Source organism: Gymnoscopelus braueri (assembly GCF_963280865.1).
Source record: "Gymnoscopelus braueri genome assembly, chromosome: 17".
Classification (NCBI taxonomy): Eukaryota; Metazoa; Chordata; class Actinopteri; order Myctophiformes; family Myctophidae; genus Gymnoscopelus; species Gymnoscopelus braueri.
In genome coordinates, this window is record NC_137617.1 from 23,542,586 (window position 1) to 23,563,045 (window position 20,460).

General features: G+C 42.4%; 2 protein-coding genes across 3 annotated transcripts; one reads left to right on the forward strand and one right to left on the reverse strand.

Annotated features, from left to right (window-relative positions):
• Positions 1–463: 463 nt before the first annotated feature.
• arsg (arylsulfatase G) lies at positions 464–13,928 on the reverse strand. Its single transcript, XM_080456237.1, has 11 exons — positions 13,612–13,928; positions 11,206–11,445; positions 9,866–10,101; positions 9,226–9,337; positions 8,818–8,964; positions 5,334–5,548; positions 4,752–4,832; positions 4,284–4,392; positions 2,903–3,023; positions 2,507–2,597; positions 464–1,316 (listed from the first exon to the last, which is right to left on the reverse strand). Exons 2-11 carry the CDS (start codon positions 11,430–11,432, stop codon positions 1,036–1,038), a joined length of 1,620 nt encoding a protein of 539 aa, XP_080312363.1. The 5' UTR covers positions 11,433–11,445; positions 13,612–13,928; the 3' UTR covers positions 464–1,035.
• On the forward strand, positions 13,407–20,359 carry slc16a6a (solute carrier family 16 member 6a). Of its 2 annotated transcripts, none has more exons than XM_080456235.1 (6): positions 13,407–13,511; positions 15,805–16,050; positions 16,603–16,746; positions 16,993–17,121; positions 17,313–18,260; positions 18,365–20,359. In XM_080456235.1, the coding sequence occupies exons 2-6, from the start codon at positions 15,813–15,815 to the stop codon at positions 18,676–18,678; spliced, it is 1,773 nt and encodes a 590-aa protein (XP_080312361.1). In that variant the 5' UTR covers positions 13,407–13,511; positions 15,805–15,812; the 3' UTR covers positions 18,679–20,359. The 2 variants fall into 2 exon arrangements, with proteins under 2 accessions (XP_080312361.1, XP_080312362.1); XM_080456236.1 differs by lacking the exon at positions 13,407–13,511 and adding an exon at positions 16,395–16,486 and having other exon boundaries at positions 16,035–16,050.
• The last annotated feature ends 101 nt before the right edge of the window (positions 20,360–20,460 follow it).

A 20,460-nucleotide genomic window follows, 5' to 3' on the forward strand; every position in this document is an offset into this window, starting at 1 on the left:
CTCTTCTTTTAAAGTCTTCTTTTTGTCATAAAGCAACAGATCTTAATGATTAGTCTATGTATGTATTATGTAAGGAAGAAGAGAGCAGTAAAAAGGGCAAAATTGTGACAACTGGAGGTGGCAGTGACTGAGGAGGTACAGTCACCTCTTGGGAATCAGAAGGTTCCCGGTTAGATCCCCAGCTCCCCCTGGGACAGTGAACCCCTGCACCTGATGAGCAGGTTGGTGCCTTACAAGGTTGCCTCTGCCATCGGTAGGTGAATGGGTGAATGTAATGCACTTTGGATAAAGGTGCTAATGCTATATAAATGCACCGTGTTCTACACCTGCAGCCATGGGAAGCTCTTGTATTGGCATTGTATCACCACTAGGGGGAAACATAACATTTAGATTTTAGACTGTAAAAAAAAGTCACTGATAAAACAACTTCACACTAAGTTCAGTCAGATAAAACATGTACATATTCATTATTACTCATCATTATTTATGTCCCCCAACACGGTTTACAAATATGGCAACATCTCTTATACTGGGCTAATATTGTGACAAATTAATGTACAATATAATACACTTCTGCAACAAAAGAAAACAGGATATTTCTATTTCACTGCACAGAATATGAAAACTAATAGAATACGCGCATCACTTGGTTGAGGGGTTGGAAAGTATCACGAAGAAAAAGAATAAACCCGCACACTTATCTGCTCCAATGTAATTTAATTAATAGGTCATTAAATTACATTTGAGCAGATGAGTGCAGGTTTTTTCTTCACTGGACATATTATGACCTTGCGTACACATTCTTGTATCCTGATTTTCCCACAGCCTGGACCTCAGTGAGAACTGCTTTTCTTCTCTCCCTGAGTGTCTGTTTACATGCACCCTGCTGTATCCAAGATCCAAAACCTTCATCTTCCCAGAAACACTCACCACAAACAAACAACTGGTGCAACTCGAACTGGATGTGTTCTCGTTCAGTTTTGTTTGCCCATCTCCTATTAGTCTGTGTCAGTGGGTTCGTGTATCTTCCCGCCCTCACCCTGGCATGTGGCAGCGGCAGGCGGTATGCCGGGCGTCACAGCAGGGTGCAGCCGACCAGTCCATAGTGTAGTCGGCTGAGGACACCGACGGATCAGTGGCGATATCCCACAGGAGCTCCTCCCTGCCCCTGGTGACCCTCTGCAGGGCATCCTGGTACTCTGCCGTCCCACGCTCTAAGGGTGTTTCCTCTGCCTCGTCGCGTTGGAGGTTGAATATCAACGGTGGGTCGTGGAGCTGCGCCTTCCCCACACCTCCGCCGCATGCCTCTGCTGCACCTACAGTAGGTGGAGCGAGACAGAAAATATGTTTTAGCTGATTGCATTATATTCATGTTTCTGTATCATTGGTTTGGTTGCGGTTGTAATATGTAAGTCAAATAACAAATATGTAACACGTCTATAAGAAATAAGTCAAATGAATCTGTTGATTCATGTAATTTCACTTGATCTATTTCCGTTTGCATATAGGGTCAGGTGTGGTGTACAGGAGGGTGCTACTGTTACCTTGCTTGACCTTTTATTCAAACAACTGTAGGACAGTTAAACTCATGCCAAGCTGTTGTTTGGTGATTTCTCTAGCTTGGCTCGTTGGATCCTCGACTTCCTCTCCAAAAGAAGAACCCTGAGGGTGAGGGTGAACGATTGCATGCCAAGTGAGCTCTCTTCATCTACAGGGGTGTGTTCTCTCACCACTCCTTGATATTCTGTATACAAATGACTGGCAGACCCAGTTTGTGGATGACTCAGATTCCTCCATGATGATGAATCAAGTATCAAAATTTGCTCCCATAATTAAGTCATGGCCATGTCGTTCAATGTATCAAAGGACATGTGCATTGACTTCAGACACCATCCTCCCACTCAAAGCATAATTTTAGTTATAAATACCTTGGTTTATTATTATCTTACTTTTGAATGTAATTCTGAAATGGTTTGTAGGAGAGGTCAACAGCGTCTTTTCTGCGTACTAAGTAAACAATTTTATTTTTGCCCGTTCCCAGATTATTCTCTTTTACAAATCCAATTTTATAATTTCCCCTAATCTGTTGGTATAGAGATCTAATTCTAATTCCAAGTACGCACTGGCTAAAATAGTGAACACAAGCAGTAAAATCCTAGATGTCCAGCAGAGTACTGGTCTACATCAGTCATGTGGTGAAGAGGGCAAATTCCATACTCTCTGACTGCACCCACCCTCTTCATCAGGAGTTTCAATGCCTACCCTCTGGAATCCTCTCAATTAAGACAAACAGATACAAACGGTCATTCATTTTCACAGCCATTACCCACCTCAGTGTAGGGAAAAGAATGTGTCTGTGCTACTCTTAATAATGTTTATTTGTTTGTTTTCTATTGCACTGTATGCTGCAAAACCATTTCCCCATCGGGGACAGAATTGACAACGTTGAGTTAGGATTTCTTAATGGAAAATGCATGGCTTCAGGCTTTTGACCTTCCTACTGTACCTGTCATGTAGAAGGCTTTATATTTCCCACTTCTGACGGCCTGTAGGTCTCCAAACGTCCCTGCAGCGCCACTGTTTGGGTGGAAGAGGAACTACAGATGGGGACACAGGATACTTAACAGTGTACATACAATTGGACATAATTTCTACAAAGCCTCAATTCAACTTGACATTCCCTGCCTTCACTTCTGGCATAGTTTCAGGGCTCCAGAGTGCATCCATTTTAGGTGCATGAGTGCACCTAAATTATATGCTGGTGCACTTTTATGAAAAAGTTAGGCGCACCAGTGCAACTACTGAACGGTTAGTCTGGAGCCCTGAGTTTGGAGGTATGGTAATGTATAACCATGAGTTATTTACTACAGTATGTGCACAATGAAGACAGAGTGTTGTGTACCTCGTGTCCAGTCTGTGCGGCACGCAGGAGGACATTTGTGGCATCTATGCCATCGTATCGTCTATCTGAGGGAGGCTCCACCCCTGCCAGGGACAACAAAGTGGGGAAGATGTCCATACCACTGAGACAGGAGAAGACGACAGATGCTAGAGAGTGAGTGAGTGAGTGAGTGAGTGAGTGAGTGAGTGAGTGAGTGAGTGAGTGAGTGAGTGAGTGAGTGAGTGAGTGAGTGAGTGAGTGTGTGTGTGTGTGTGTGTGTGTGTGTGTGTGTGTGTGTGTGTGTGTGTGTGTGTGTGTGTGTGTGTGTGTGTGTGTGTGTGTGTGTGTGTGTGTGTGAGAGCAACATAACATTTACAACGGATGGGCAGATTCCCATGGAACTTGGGAGAAAATGATCAGTGGGCCATCCTAAAGAGGTGATGCACTTTTGGGTGGAAAAGGTCATAGATCAAGGTCACAATTAGTCATCGTCTGACTGTTATCAAAACAAGTTGAGTACAGATGGACAGATTTTCATGACACTTGGTGGGAATGAACAGTAGGCTGTCCTGAAGACATAATAAATGTGTGGGTAAAATATGTCACAGTCACAATCAAGGTCAGAATCGAGAATGGATGGGCCAATTTTCACCAAACTTGGTGGGAAGTATCAGTAGGCTGCCCTGAAGCAATGATTAAGATTTGGGTCTCAAAGGTCAAGGTCAAAGGGGTGGGGGGGATAACAAATCAGCTTTATGAATAAAACTGCCTTGAATTTTGCCTTGAAAACTGAGACAAGTTAAAGGACAGGAGTCGCATCCATTTAGTGCTTAACAACACTGATCTCTAACATCGTCTACTGTACCTATAACGTTGCCTAGTGGGCTAGGAATGAGCCTCAGTAAACAGCTCACTCAGGCAGTCAATAAAGGGTCAAATTAAAGCACACAGTTTAACAATCTATCATGATAACTTTAAATCACACAGTTGGTTTGTTGTGATAGAGAAAACATTGCACTTTTAAAATGGCCATGTCATTTTAAGTTAAGTTAAGGACAACGCACATTTTCTTTGCTTTTCACCACACCACCTCCTGTGAGTAACAACTAACTATTGTTATCATTATACAGTATTTTATGTTGTGCAGGAAAGGAAGAAACTACACAGGTTAATGTGTAGATTAAGCCACAACCTTTTTATGTACAAAGCTCCTTAGATTTCTTTCACGAAAAGTATTATTTGATGATTTAAAGTAGCCAATAAATATAGGGATCGTGAAATCCTATTTTCAGTGACCTGTCTTTTGCAAGTGCAAGTGAACTACCCTATCCTCCAAATGTGTGCCATTCAGTGATGATTCAATGCAAAGTTCAATATGAAACCTTATGCTACGGTGAGATACCTGAGTAGGGCAGAGCTGGTGGTGTTAGCAGGGATCCTGCCAGGCCAGTAGGCCACCGTGGGTACTCTGTGCCCCCCCTCCCAGGTGGTCCGCTTGGCTGAGCCCCCGCCTGACACACAGGGGATAAACACAACGATTTATAGCAGCAGGACAGTCAAGACTCATTAAATACATTTGAATGTTTGAATGCTTTAGTAGTCTGTGAGACAAATGTGTATCCCAACATGTGTGGCCATTCAGACAGATGGCAGCTTAACCACTTAAACCCCAGTGTCCCTATCCTGGGGTGAACATTCGCCAAAATAGCCAATCTACAAGCTCGCAACGTGCTGTGAGCTTGTAGATCAGCTATTTTCGGCAAAGATATTTGGCGTAGGGGGGGAAAAGGAGCAGTTAATTATAAAGGATTTGATTGGTTAAAGTAAATCAGGACGTCATTTTTTATCATGTGACCCGGAAAGCACTAACCTTTGTTAGTCTGCCATTTGCCTTTATAGGGCCCTACACTGCCGGCATACTGGCACTTCTGCTCCCAGGGTCCATTGTCACCTAAAGACACAAACAGGCATGAATGCATTTAAGGAGTAAGACTGCTTTAAGCCTACAGTAGGTGTCACATGCAATGCGCCATGATTTTCAGTTGGAAATCAGTTTTGACTACAAAGTATACAGTATATCAGTCTTTAGAGCAGCGGTTCCCAACGTTTTCTAGATCAGGGCCCACTTGAAAGTGTTCGCAGCCCACCCATCTGACCAACGCTGGGTCAGATGGGTGGGCCGCATGCATTTTCAGAGCATGTTTATTTTGATGATCAATCAATCGATTGTGTTCCGGCTTGAATGAATGGTACCAAAGTTGTATGCTTTAAAACTTAAAGCATACTACTTTGGTACCATTGATTCAAACCGGAACACAATCGATTAACAATTAAAGTTAAGTTCTAATGTATCGGTATCACAATGAAAACACATCAATCAGGCTTTAGGGTAACCATGGCAATGTATTATCGCTGCAGAAGGGCTGCAAGAGACGTAGTCCAATTGGCTCACCGGTGAACCAGATGAGAGTGTTTTCTCTGTCTGTGTCATCAGAAGCGCTCTTGATCGCTCCCACCAGGCTGTCCATATCTCGCAGCCAAGCGGCATACGCCACATCCTCTGCTGGGTGGCTGGCGGAGAGGAGGACATCCTGAGAGAAGGAAGGGGCCAGGGGGACGTGCATGTGGGCCAAAGCTACGTAGAGCAGGAAGGGCTGTCCTCGCTCCCTGGAAACGCATAATGTTCCCACAAAGAAAGTTTAGAAACCATGTATCCTATCTGTATGTACTAACAAGAGATAATCCCACATTTTAGTGTTTTGATGGTGGTGGTACTGAATCAGAATCAGAATCTTTATTGTCACATCACAGGTTTACAGGTGTAAAGAAGTAGGTGACATTCGGTTTTGTGCAAGCTCCATCGTTTTTGTTTGTATTCAGGAAGTGAAAAAGCAAAGAAAGGGGGCAAGGGAAACAAGGAGAAAAATAAATCAAACAGTAAAGATTAACGTGTCAGGGATAGGCAAAAAGATCAGGAATCAAGATATATACATATAATATATGTATTGTGTATGTATATGTATGTATCTTGATTCCTGATATTTTTTTGCCTATATACAGCAGCATAATCCAGCTGGAACAGTATTTACATGAGGTTAGACATAAGGTGCATAAGGTTAGGCACAAAGGTGGTAGGACTTCGGTAGGTCCACAAAGCAGCTATGTTTACGAGATTAGACATTAAGGTTCGAAAGTGTGTCAGCAAATTGTACATGAGAGATAAAGTACAAACAGAGTGTCATGATACAGAACTCCGCTGCTAGACTGCTGTAACAGTTTCTTCCCCCAGGCAGTCAGGCTGCTGATCAGCTGACCTTGAACTGTTTTGCGCTGTATTGTCACTTCCACTTTTTTTTGTGTTTTTGTCTTTTTCTTATAGATGTTTGTCTATGTCCTGTGTATGTAAGACTGAGAATGCTCTGAGCAAAATCATTTTCATTGTATTTATACTGAACCTGAACCTGAACCTTACTAATACGAAGAAACGTGACCATATCACACCCATATTAACTGCTCTCCACTGTTTGCCTGTAAGCTCCAGGAGCAATTTTAAGATTTTATACTTTTAAAGCCCTGCATGGACAGGCTCCCAGTTATATTTCAGATATGATGGTCCCTTATAAGCCCTGTTAGCTCCTCAGATGGGTCCTCTTGGTTGTCCCTCAAACTCACCTACATGGTAGATCCACAAGGAAAAGTAAAGTCCAAGGCCAGCCTGATGACAGGCAGTGGTCAGGCCTTGTTCAACAGTGTCATTGTAGCTGGGTGAAAGCTGTTTGGAAACCTGGTGGTGAAGAGTGTCAAACACATCAGTCCTAATTCTCATACTGCTCAATGGGTTGAAATCTGGTGACTGTGAATGCTATAGCATATGATTCATATAGTTTCCATGGTCAACAGTGAGGAACCGCTTATGCCCTGTGGAAGGGGGCATTGTCATCCTGGAAGAGACCACTCCCATCAGGATATGCGTTTCATCATAGGACAAAGGTGATCAACCTTCTATGACCCGGGACAAATGAACCCAAACCATGCATGAGAAATGCCTCCCACAGCATAACAAAACCAAGGTCAACTGGCCCTGCTCAGCATTTTATATTTCTCTCAATTATTCAGTTTTTTTGGGGTCATCTGTCTGTATACTATACTGTATACTATCTGTCTGTATACTGTATACTATATCTGTCTGTATACTATACAGACAGGTTGGTTTAGTTGTTTGATTCTCACCACACAACATTACACCTAACCACTGATAACTCATACAACCACTCTACCTCCACGGATTTACTGATTTACATACAGTACATAATACATTGTGTTATCATTTACATCCTTATTTACACTAAAGCTTGGACTAACCTGTTCTTTACCCTGTTCTCTCTTTTGTTGTGACCTTTAGCATGCAGTCATAACAAATGTACATTATATAGGCCAATAGCCTATACAGGGAGTGAAAAACAGGCTAAACATAGCTAAGAATTTTGTTATAAAAAAAAAGAAAAACACACAGAGGGATGAGTAGCCTAATTGCAAATCAATAGGTTGTTCTGACACAATCATACTACATACCAGCACTTAGCTTATAGCAAGAAACGGCCCTCATGGAAAATATACCTTTTTATGATTCTACTCATGTCTCAAGTCAAAGAAGTCTAGCCATTAGAAACTGTACTTGCTCTTCCCCGTTTGTTATGTGTGCGGTGCACGTGCACACATGCAAGAGAAAGCAAGAGGCATTGCTTGATCTCATTGCAGGGATACCAGAGATTGTATCAGAAACCATGGCGAAAACATTTCAAGTTGTCAAACAAGTTACTGTTGAGTCACTAATGAGTAGTATGGGCAGTTTCTCTTGAACCCACGACACATTCTATTGAACACACACACACACACACACACACACACACACACACACACACACACACACACACACACACACACACACACACACACACACACACACACACACACACACACACACACACACACACACACACACACACACACACACACACACACACACACACACACACACACACACACACACACACACACACACACCGCTGAGTCAGTGGAGAGCGCTCTGTCAGAGAAGAAGAGGCTTGCTTTCTTAGCATCAGGCTACTGGCACAGATAGGCAGGCTTGCGCAACAGGCTTCTCCAATGGAATGTCCAGATGCACAAACAAAAACATGTACAAATGCGTTCAGTGAACTGACGTAACTCCGTGGATGAGGACACACGCTCAGAGCTACCTTAGTTCACTGAATGGCAGGGAAGACAAACATCGATTTAAAGGAGTAGTTCACCCCCCAAAAATCATATTTTCTATCAATTACTCAGCCCATGACACTTTGAATTCATGGAGATTTTTTTGTTTTTGTCGCATTACTAAGCCAATAATTTGCTGACCGTGAGTATTTCCGGTAGGAGACACAAAGAGTCTCCTTTGTGTCTCCTACCGGATACATTAGCCGGTAGGAGACGGTCATCAAATTATTGGCTTAGGAATGCGACAAAAACAAAAAAATATCCATGAATTCAAGGCTTCATGGGGTGAGTAATTGATATAAAATAAGTCATTATTTGGGTGAACTACTCCTTTAAGGGTTTGTAGGCCATGTACACAATTGATTATGCTGTACAAATGTAATGGAGAGGACTCTGTGTCTTGTTTTGTTCAATTGCAACAGACGCAGTTCACAACTGTCAACCCTGTGGCCTGTCCTTCATTTCAAGGAAAGAAAAACATGTTTTGCTTAATTAGATATTAGCCCAGTGGAGAGTGAGGGGGGTGACCTAGTGTCACCCCCCTCACTCTGTGTCAGACATAACATGAGTCAAATGTTATGTCTGAATCAAACCAAATGACGTTGTGATTACATGAGTACATTCTACTTCATGCATGTACTGTAGTTTTATGTGTACTGTACCTTGCACTGTGTATGATCCTTAGTGCAGTGGACGTGTATCTCTGTGTTAGCGTCCACAGGTTCAGCGGCTGTTCTACGATACTGCTGTTCTCAAACAGAGGAAGAGCCACCTTGGAATAGCAGCCCTCATGTATACTCCTCTTCCCTCTAGAATGGAAAAGCAATCAAACAGCAAAAATGGTGTGTGTGTGTGTGTGTGTGTGTGTGTGTGTGTGTGTGTGTGTGTGTGTGTGTGTGTGTGTGTGTGTGTGTGTGTGTGTGTGTGTGTGTGTGTGTGTGTGTGTGTGTGTAGGCATATTGAGACATAAGGCAGCAGTAAGTTGTAATAATACCTTATTATCTGCAAATTGCCAGTAAATGAGTGCAATGTGTACTAGTTCTGTTTGTAACAACAGCATGGCTGCCTACCTGTATACCTGTGGACCTGCGTCACAAGGAGCACAGTGGGGCAGGTCATACCCAGGCACATCTGTGCAGCCCATGTCGTTACTGTAAGGAATGCCAACGTAGTAATCAAATCCTGCCCAGGAAACAAAGTTTGAATTTAAATAGTCATGCATCCGTAGCTCTTTCACAACCGTACCTACCTATACTGCATAGGGACAAACACGTTTAACCAACCAAATCTACAGTAACTTTTCAATGGGAATGGTTCCTGCTGTATAAACAAGCCCAGCCAAGGACAAAGCTCTGTCATGGGAGGAATTTCAGCCTAATTCAAAAAGGGCTTACATTATGGTTTGTCAAATACTCTTGTCCAGAGATAGTGTGCTCAACGGGTATTTTTCTTTGGACAGACATAATACACATATATTTTATACTTATTACTTACTTACTTGCTTAGTATGAGCATTTTACTCACAGAAGATAACAGATTTTCAGAAGAAGTGGGAAATGCAATGACAAATTAAGCTTTATCCTGGATTGAAACCTGTCAGAGCCAACACACCTGTTACCTCCATCTTTATGTCTGTCTGTTCTAACAAATTACAAATATACAAAGGAACAATCATTGACCAAACAGTTTGTCAAACTCTATCCCACCCACCCCTGTTAGTTGGAAAGTAGGGTCCATTGTGACCCAGGTGCCATTTGCCTATCATGGCGGTGTAGTATCCAGCCCCCTGTAGCAGCTGGGGCAGGGTGACCTCCGACAGAGGTAGGCCCGCCACAGAGCCCACTGCAAAGTTGTGGGTCACCCCATTCCTCAGGCCGTAGCGGCCCGTCAGGATGGCGGCACGAGATGGAGAACAGGTGGAGGCTGGGGAATGGAAGTCAGTCAGTCTGGGGAGAAATAAATAGTTTTACCTTTTCGTGTGCACCAGGACATTAAACACAATACACAATCACAATAAATAATATAAATACGATGGCAAGAGTTAAGTCATTTATACTTTATGAAAAAAATGAACAAATAAATAAGACACCAGATAAAAAATGGGACATCCGGGCACTCGAGGTTAAAAGAGGGAACAGGCTGTTCCCTCTTTTAACCTCGAGTTTAACCTCGAGGTTAAAAGAGGGAACAGCCTGTTCCCTCTTTTAACCTCGAGTGCCCGGATGTCCCATTTTTTATCTGGTGTCTTATTTATTTGTTCATTTTTTCAATACACCGACATCATTTCATCGGGGCTAAAAGAGCTAAAATAAGACAGTCTAATAACTGCGTGAATTCCCTCCCAGAGCAACTGAAAAGACTTTAAGACAGAACAATTAATTATCTGGCTAACTGGCTTGAATCCCATATATATACATGACTGTAATAGCCAAAATCTTTAAAAGTACATTGTAAACATTACTTCAGTCTTACTGAAGAGGGAGAATTGGGTTAGAGTAATCACATCATCAATGATTTGCTAATGTGCTAATGAGCTTTGTGTATTGCCTATATGGATCTTGCCCTTGTGGTTCACTGTATGCACGTGTAAATGTGAGCAGTGCTGACATCATGAAGAGACCCAGCAAGAGTTTTTTTCCCTGAGGATGTAACAAGGATAGAAAATACAAACAAAACTGCCTATCTCTAATAGACAGATCATACATTATTCTTGCACTTGCACTATACTTTTTACTGTATATCCGGTTATTGATTATTCCCTCTTCATATTCTGTACACTCCCCATTGCTGTTAAAAGGTTTGACCTCAAGTAGCACAGGTTTAAGAACCTGTACTAATTTTCTTTTTATATCCAGCATTATCTTGTTATATATTGTGTTATTATCACAGTCTGCAGAGCATGTCACACCATTATTTCGCTACTTGTACTTGTACGAGTGAGGGGCAAAAAAAACACAGACTTGGATGACATGACATGAAGAGGTATCACTGCTAGATTGTTAGAAAAGAAGAATTAATCAGGTTTAGGTGTGGGGGAAAAAAAAATTGACCTCATTCCCTGCTGCGCCATCAGGTCTAGATGGGGTGTATTGTTTGCCGTACGACCAAGCTGGTTCGCTCCCAGGTCACCCCAACCTATATCGTCTGCCAGTATGACGATGAAGCTGGGCCTCTTGCTGGGTTTAGCCACCCTGGAGCCATGTTGGCTCACTGTGTGGAGCATCAGCCCAAAGAGAAGGGTCCCGGATAGAAGTAACAGTGATGCTACCTCTGCCATTTTGTTCCAAAACCTAGGGAGGATGGGGTGTTAAAGGAGGAGTTCACCCAAAGAATTACTTATTTTCTATCAATTACACACCCCATGAAGCCTTGATTTCATGGATTTATTTTTGTTTTTGTGGCATTCCTAAGACAATAATTTGATGACCGTGTGTATTTCCGGTAGGAGACGCAAATAATCTACTTTGTGTCTCCTACCGGATACATTAGCCGGTAGGAGACGGGAATCAAATCATTAGCTTAGGAATGCGACAAAAACAAAAAAGAATCCATGGATTCAAGGCTTCATAGGGTGTGCAATTGATAGAAAATAAGTCATTTTTTGGGTGAACTCCTCCTTTAAATACTTGATTGAATCCAATACACAATAGAAATGTCGATTAATATGCATTTTTATAGACAATATAATAACAAAGTTCTCAAATTTTCTGGCCTTGAGAATTTGAACACATTCCATTCTCCCCATTAATGAACACCGACCCATAGTCTGAATAAGTGGGCCTTCTTTGGGTCTGTAAATAAGGAAGCTGGTTACAGACTTGAAGAATGTAGGTTGTACCGAAACACTTAAGAGCTGAAAGCCATGAAAGATGCAGGAGAAATCTGCATCTATAATTGATTGTGACTGTCAGGGCCAGTGGCTCAAGTTGGTGACGGCGCATTGAAACACAAACATAAAATTAAACCTCACCTTTCTTCTCACCCTGCCCTATCCTCACACGCACTTTCACATACACAACGACTAGAATGCACACAGCAATCTGACACTGGGCTGGGCCGGATCTACATACATTCAAATCATCGCTCTACTATGCAATACAACTGCATACACAGCCTCAGGACTCAGAGGAAGAGACTGATTTAGATGTAGGAACAGAGTTGACGTAACTCGAGAGAGAGTGAGACACATACTTCAAGTCGAAAAACATGATGACAAAGTATAGATTAAGCTTTATCCTGGATTTCATAGCCTAAATCAGGGGTCGGAAAGTAAGTTTGGCCTCGGGCCAATTTGTTTTCCAAGTCAGGTGGGACAAAACATAATGAATAATAATTTAAGAAATGGAACTGCGGCAGACCATTTTATATACAATAATAAATATATGAATTGCTATAAAAGTTTATAAAGTAAGATGTGTGTGGCATAACTGCATACTGATAGAATTGTGTTTAATTAAATGTAACAGGCGCAGATATAAATGCTTGTGTAATCAATTTGTGTAGGCCACATCCTTGTTATTACATTTTATCTGGAGAAAGAGTCATATTCCCTTTCGAACAGAGATAACAAGCGCTTTCACAGTATAGAGGAGCTCAAGGTCTCTTCTTAGATATGGAGAAAAAGTGTGAAACACCTGCCTGTCATTCACTCTCAACATGGAAAAGAATCTTCAGCTGGGGGTAGATTCTCTATTTGGACATTATAGCCTAGTATGTGGGATAGTCAGATACAGATGGTTTTCAAATTTGCCATGACAGATATTATTGCTGGCAGGAATTAATTCCCAAATATATAAATGAACAGAGCTTCATACAGTAGATGAATTGGAAAGATATTCAGGGAGTGACCATATAGTGGCAACGTGTTTGCCACTGATCAGTCCAGTGGTTTGTGAGATTAGCTGGCCAGAATCCGAATCCGAATCAGTTTTATTGTCACATCACAGGTTTACAAGGTAAAAAAGTGGGTGAAATTCTTTTTTGTACATCGTTCCCATCGCAACGTTAGTTTCCATAGAAAGAAGAGGGGGGGGGAGAAGAAGAGGGTGGGGGGCAAGTGGGAAGGAGATCAAAACAAGAGAGCAACAGAAGGCCACACACACACACACAGAGAGAGAGAGAGAGAGAGAGAGAGAGAGAGAGAGAGAGAGAGAGAGAGAGAGAGAGAGAGAGAGAGAGATGCGCAGCGTGAGGTCTATTGGGTGAGGTTGACTGACTCAATGTAGTGACGCGAGGTTACACTCAATGCAACGTAGGCTACGGCTGACGGTTGACGCGGCGTACACACATAGTAGTATAGCCTATCCTACTCGCAAACAGGATCGGATTGTTTTCCTCTGAATCTACGCGCACGCAGGTGAGAACTAGACCAAGGCTATACACATCTTTAAGTAATGGGAAATTATGGCAACATTGATTGAAAATGCTTACAAATATAAAACCACGAGAGAACTTACCAAACCCACTAGTACTCTCTGCGCCGTCAAAGCAGTTTTCAAAGTCAGCGGCGCCGGCTCGACTTGAATTAGCTAATGTAGGAGAAAACACAACGCTCTCCAGATCTCATATTTCTGATAGGATAAAGCAAGGTTATGCTGCATTTAAAACCAGGTTATAGATCGGACGTAGGCTACGTAATGGACTTAAGCTTAAGAAGCACATACCACATGGCTGGCTAGTAGCTACGGCTCACACATAACAGACGTAGCTTTGTGAATGTGAATGCCATGGGGGATGAGCTGACAAGGCATGCAATGTGTTCTGCCTGCTGCTGTCCCACACAAGAGACCATTTCACTGTGCTTATAACCAGTAGGCTACAGTTCTATAAAGCGGTCATTTCTCTACACAGAAGTAGTGCGTCCATCCGGCGAACAAACACTCCTTTACACATCAAATCAAATCAAATCAAACTGTATTTGTATAGCACATTTACATCGACCAGGGTCGAACCAAAGTGCTTCACATTACAGAGCATAATAACATAGACAGGCATTGCTTCAATATGTATGAAAGCAAAATGTAAAATACAATGAAACAGTACATGGGAACATCATAGGCTACATGGGTAGACTTAAAATTAAATTGAATTAAAAGCGATAGAGTAATCACACGTAGTATTTCTTTAGTGGCTGACTACTGCACGTGCTTAATGAACTTAGGACAGCTTGAGCTTTAGAAAGCCATGCCCTTATTGTGAAATGACTTAAAGAGAGGGGGGGGGGGCATGAACATTTTACAAAACTAGGAAGTACAAAACGGGTTGCTTCATGATGAAGCATAATTTTTTTTTCCCATATAGATTTCCGTTTTTCAAGAGATTTCAAGAGAAAAACGGATGTCTATAAATGGAAATAGAAAATGATGCCATGTTAAGTATGTCATCTTAGCCAATATAATATTGGCCTATAACTTTGTCTTTGTATTTTTTTTTTTTATAATAAAATGAAGTAAAATTGATCAGTCATTATAGTGGTCCATGGTCTGTAGAGGAGAGATTGACTTATACCAACCCCCTCACCATCTGACAGTGTTTGGACTTTAAACAGTAAAAGTCTATATCACAATATGCAGCTGGTTGCAGCATAATATATATTCTTTTAAAACAGACCTACAGCACAACAGAGGTGACAGGTAGGCCTAGTGAGATAATAAGCATTGTAATAAGCAAGTAATACCAGTTGGTATAGTGTGTACTGCTTGAATTTGCAACATGCCATCTAAATAATATTCTAAATATTAATAACGTGTTAACATGTGATCAAGAAAAACTAATCTAAGTTACAAAAAACATGAGAACAAGTGTCCTATATATAACATAGCATCGATCCCAAAAATAAAAAGGTGGTAAGGGATATGAGAGGGAAGTGCTTGGGGTGGGTCTGAAGAGATGAGTCTTCAGACTTTAAGATGGAAAATTGTGAGTGAGTCTGCAGTTCTTACTGCAAGGGGGAGTTTATTCTATAGTTTGGGAGCCAGGAGGGAGAAGAGTCTAGGTCAGGACAGGTGGAGTCCTGTCCAGGGTGTTTTAGGGACGTTTGAGGGGGCATCAGTTAACTTTCAAGACTAGCTGTAATGAGACTCCTTCTTCTACGAGAGAACTTACCTTCTTCAAGTTATTTACAAGATAACCTGATGACAGTCTCTCGACCAAAACGTCATTTTTGTAGATAGCCTGATGAAGGTCTCTCGACCAAAACATAATTTTTCTTAAATAAATTTAATTTAATTTTTTTTTACATTTGAGTGTGCCAGTTTTTTTCTTTTACATTGTTCAGCCTTTGGTCTTCTCTTTCACACATGTTGCCTTGCAGGTGTGCAAAAGTCTTGCTTGTACTATAGTTATGAAGAAAAAAAGCCATCCCAATATTTACTCACAGCAGGCTCATAGACTATTGACGTAAGCACTGGAATCAACGCGGCAGTGGCTCAGGAGGTAGAGCGGCCGCTTGTTCGATCCCGGGCTCCGCCAGAGTTAGTGTCGAAGTGTCCTTGACGATGAGTACTTTGGCGCCTTGCATGGTTTCCTACGCCATCGGTGTATGAATGTGTGTGTGAATGGTTGAATGTAATGCACAATCATTGTAAAGCGCCTTGGATAAAGGCCCTATATAAATGCACCATTTAACATCTCCCCCTCTCCTCCTACAGCCTCGGCCATGGTGCTGTGTGAATTCAGAGGAAAGAGCCTCCTGGGCCCCAACGTGTACACGGAGGCCCCAGACGGAGGCTGGGGGTATCTCGTGGCCATATCCTTTTTCGTGGTGGAGACATTCACCTATGGCACCATCAAGAGCTTCGGCATCTTCCTGCAGGACATTATGAAGGAATTCGGGGAGAGCAACAGCCGAGTGTCCTGGATCATCTCCATCTCTGTCTTCGTCATGACCTTCACAGGTGAGCGCAGGTGGTGGATTTGAGAGGAGCACCAGTTCAGACTCAGAGAGGGTTATGTTGTTAGAGGGGGGAGACTTAAGACAGAGACCATAGTTGAGCTCAGGATGTCATTCGTGGGATGAGACACCAAGGACACTCCAAAAGAGACACATTTAAAAAGGAGCTGACATTTTCAGCACTGAGATTTCCTAATACCATCCCGTATTATTGTTCTATTAACATATGCTATTTTAACATGTGTTGCAAGTGGTAACATCTGTTGTTTCAATATACTGTTAATCATGTTGAAAATCAAAACAAATGAGTGTTGTTGGACAAAACTCATTTTTTGTTTTGCGTTTCAGCACGGTTAACCACGTGGTTGTCTGTTACAGCAGAGGCCTTTCTGATGTACGTAATTTCCCAACAAAGTAGAGTATGGGTGGGACATTGAAAGGTGTGTTAAAAATGGTGTATGGTGTAATAGAAGCAGCAATGTAATTTATTCAGCCATTTAGCTAGACTATCTATAAAGATCATAGATATAACAATCTGTTGTTCACCTGCTCTCAGCTCCCCTCTCCTCTGTGATGACCACTCGCTTTGGATTCCAACCCGTTGTCATGACTGGAGGAGTGTTAATCGCTGTGGGAACTATCAGTTCTGCCTTTACCAGATCCGTCAATGCAATGTACATCACTACGGGAGTAATTGCAGGTATTGGATTGCACCATCCCCCATCTCTGTCTCATTATTTCAGCCGATGTTAAATCATTGACCATCTTACTCTGAACTGTAACTGTAAGCAGGTTGTCTGTGTCACACTTATTGCACACTTAATGAGGAGAAACTGTAAATTATTCTCTCTCTGTACTCCATAATATAACACAATGCTTTTGTAAGAGTGTGTTCTTGGTGAATTTGTCCTGTTGATTAATTCCATTAAATTTTCTCTCTCTGTAGGTCTAGGCTACTGTTTTACATTCCTGCCCACTGTCACCATCCTGTCTCAGTACTTTAACCGTAAACGGCCCCTGGTCACATCTTTGGCCTCCACTGGAGAGTCCTTTGCCATGTTTGCCCTTGCCCCCGGTGAGTGTTTGCAGGTGTCAGCTGCCAGCCATGATTTGGTTTGTCAACAAAAAGCATGTAGGGAATATATTTTTCAGCGTGTAGGTTTTGGGGGCTTAAGTTGGGGTCAGGGATTACAGGTCAAAATGTTTTGAAACATGTCAGTTTTCTTGTCAGTGAACACTCCCTCATTCTCTTCCTTCCCCTCTCAGCTTTCTCTGCCTTGAGGGACCGCATTGGCTGGCGCCACACCATGGTGGTGATTGGAGCTTTGCAAAGCTCCATTATCCTCTGTGGAGTCCTGCTTCGGCCGATAATCATAAAGCCCAGAGCAATCCAGGAGACAGAAACAGAGCATCTATCCCCTAAAGAAGAACAGGAAACCCTCAAAAGGCCAGTTGAGTCGAATGGCACCTGTAAACCAAAAATCACCTCCAGTCAGAACAAGGAGCTACCCAGAGGTGATTCTCTGAGCTCTGGAGACTCTGGTGTCCAGTCGTTGAAGGATGCAGACAGTCAAGAGAAGACCTCACCACCTGAAAAGGTCAGGGTAGAGGCTCTACAAATACTGACAGAGAGCGATAAGGAAGGGAGCGAGGAGCCAAAAGTGGAGGAGGAGCAGGGAAGCAGAGACCAAGGGGAGGGAGGGAGGCATGAGGTGTCTCGACAGACGCCTAAACTTTTAGACTTTTCCGTTCTCAGGGAGTGCAGCTTCATCTTCTATTCACTCTTTGGACTGTTTGCCACACTCGGCTTCTTCGCCCCTCAGCTGTACATCATCGAGCTGGCCGTGACACGTGGAGTGGAGCGTGACCGCGCCACCTACATGCTCTCCACCATGGCTGTGGCCGAAGTATTTGGACGCCTCTCCATTGGCTGGGTCCTGAGCAGGAACAAGTTGAGGCAGAGGAAGCTCTTAGTGCTTCTGTGTTGTATCATTCTAATGACTCTAGTCCTATTGGCTTTCACTTTAGTCAGGGAGTTCTGGGGCCTAGCCGTGTGCTGTGCCTTCTACGGGTTCTTTATGGGGACGATAGCGCCTACTCACATCCCCATGCTGGCAGAGGATGACGTGGTGGGAATAGAGAGGATGTCTTCAGCTGCCGGGGTCTACGTGTTCATACAGAGCTTTTCTGGCCTGGCAGGGCCCCCTCTGGGAGGTAAGAGTGATGTTTTATCAGGTTTACTGAAAAGTACTTGATAGATTCTAATGGTATAGTGGTCTTCTGATGTTAACACTATACCGTACTCTTCTGTCTCCAAGGTGTCCTGGTGGATGTAACACAGAACTATGGCTCAGCATTCTACTCCTGTGCAGCGGGCATGGGTATAGGTGCCATATTCCTGGCTTTTGTACGGCCTGCTAAGAGAGGTCTGCCCTGCAGGAGGACGGCCAAGAAACGCTCCGTAGCCAAAGAGGACTCAGTGGAACAGAGCAAAGAGCAACAGACAAAGGACCAAGAAAGAGACAGCCCACAGGATTACCTGGAGGTGGATGTTGAATTGGACCCGAACCAGGTGGACCAAAACCAGGAGGTGGACACAGGAAATTATCGGACAGTTATTAGCTCAGCTTGAAGCAAAAAGTGTAGCTTGTTGCATGCAAAGGGTGTCAAGCCATAAGACAGAGCTCTATGTGAAGACTACAGCTGTAAGGTGGAGCACAGACCATACGAACAAACAAATAGACACTGTTACATTGTTACAATGTTTTCTGAGCTGGATTTTGGGAGCTTTTATGCCAACATGGACCTAGAGATTGTAACTGTATCTATGCCTTCTATATATATAGTAGGCTTCTTCCTTTCGTTAATTTCCTTCAGTGGTCGGTGTCGCCACAGCGGATCTGTTTCTGTTCTGTCCCTGCATCCATAAACCTCCTCTTACTGCATCCATAAACCTCCTCTTAGGCCTTACTCTTCTCCTCTTGCCTGGCAGCTCCATCTCGCATCCTCCCAATATACCCCTCATCCCCCCTCCACATTGATTGATTGATTGAAAATGTTATTAGGCAAAAGAATGTAAAACAACACAGTTACATTTATAATACTTTTATCTAAAAGGTCCGACCAAAAAAAGTCCTTGCGGACTTGTGTCCAAACCCTCTCAACCTCGCCTCTCTTGCCTTATCCACCAAACCTTCCAACCTGGGCTGTCCCTCAAATTTTGTCATTCCCGATCCTGTCCCTTCTCGTCACTCCTAATGAGCATCTTCAGTTCTGCCACCTCCAGCTCCGCCTCCTGTCTTTTCGTCAGTGCCACGGTTTCCAAGCCATACAGTATACGTGGTCTCTCTACCGTCTTACGCACCTTACCTTTCACTCATTCTGGTACCCTTCTGTCACAAATAACTCCTGACAGTATAGGCTGCCATTCTGTATTTGTAGGGCACACAACCTTGATATTGAAAAATAAGTGTTGAGCAGTAGCTGAAAGTGATTAAGTATGAGGGTGGCATGCATACAGTTGGAAGATATTGCTGTGCCACAACCACTAAAGCCATTTAAAATGAAACCAAAGTCATGCAATGTGCATGATGTGCATGCTTAATTAGTTTCAAGGCTAATTCATACTTGGTCGCACAACCAATTTGTGACAGAAAGATAGACAACACCCTTTTCAGTTGAAAATATGTCATCTTACTCGAGCAACACTTGTCGAAAAGGTTGTGCGACTAAGTATAAGTTCACCTTTAGACGCTTTAAGTAGAGGGGTGTAACACTGAAAATAGATGACCTCATAATCTGTAGCTGATCAGTACTGTGACAACTAGCCTCAGTAGTAATTCCCATTGCTGCAGAAATATTTGTGTTGATTATCCAACACAAAATCTACTGGGAAACATTATCATAGCATTAACTTGAAGCTCTGGACAATGTGATGATATGAAAGCTTTAATTTATTTTATTATTTTCAAACCGTCCAGATGTCGACCTTGCACTGTAATGCAATATATGTAATATGTAATATGAAATAATGTAAATCACACTAGGATATTTTTGTATGAAAATATGTATTGATTCACAATAATAAAAAAGGTAAATTGAGCCTCATAAAAGCTATCTTTTTGCTACAACTCTTACCTGGACAACTCTTTATCATATCACACCGAGTTATAATAGTTTTGTAATTTAGTTTCGTTGCAGCAAAAAAAATTCTATTCAGGTTAGATTCCAGAGTGGGTTTGCTTCTTTCAGTTTAGCTCATATTGTTTAAAATGCTTTGTTTTTATTAGTTTCAGTATTTGTTGTTTCAGTATTTCTTTACTATATTTTTTAAAAGATTTTCAAATAGTTCAAATAGCCAATCTACAAGCTCACAACGTGTCGATGTAGATCGGCTAGTTGAACTATTTGAAAA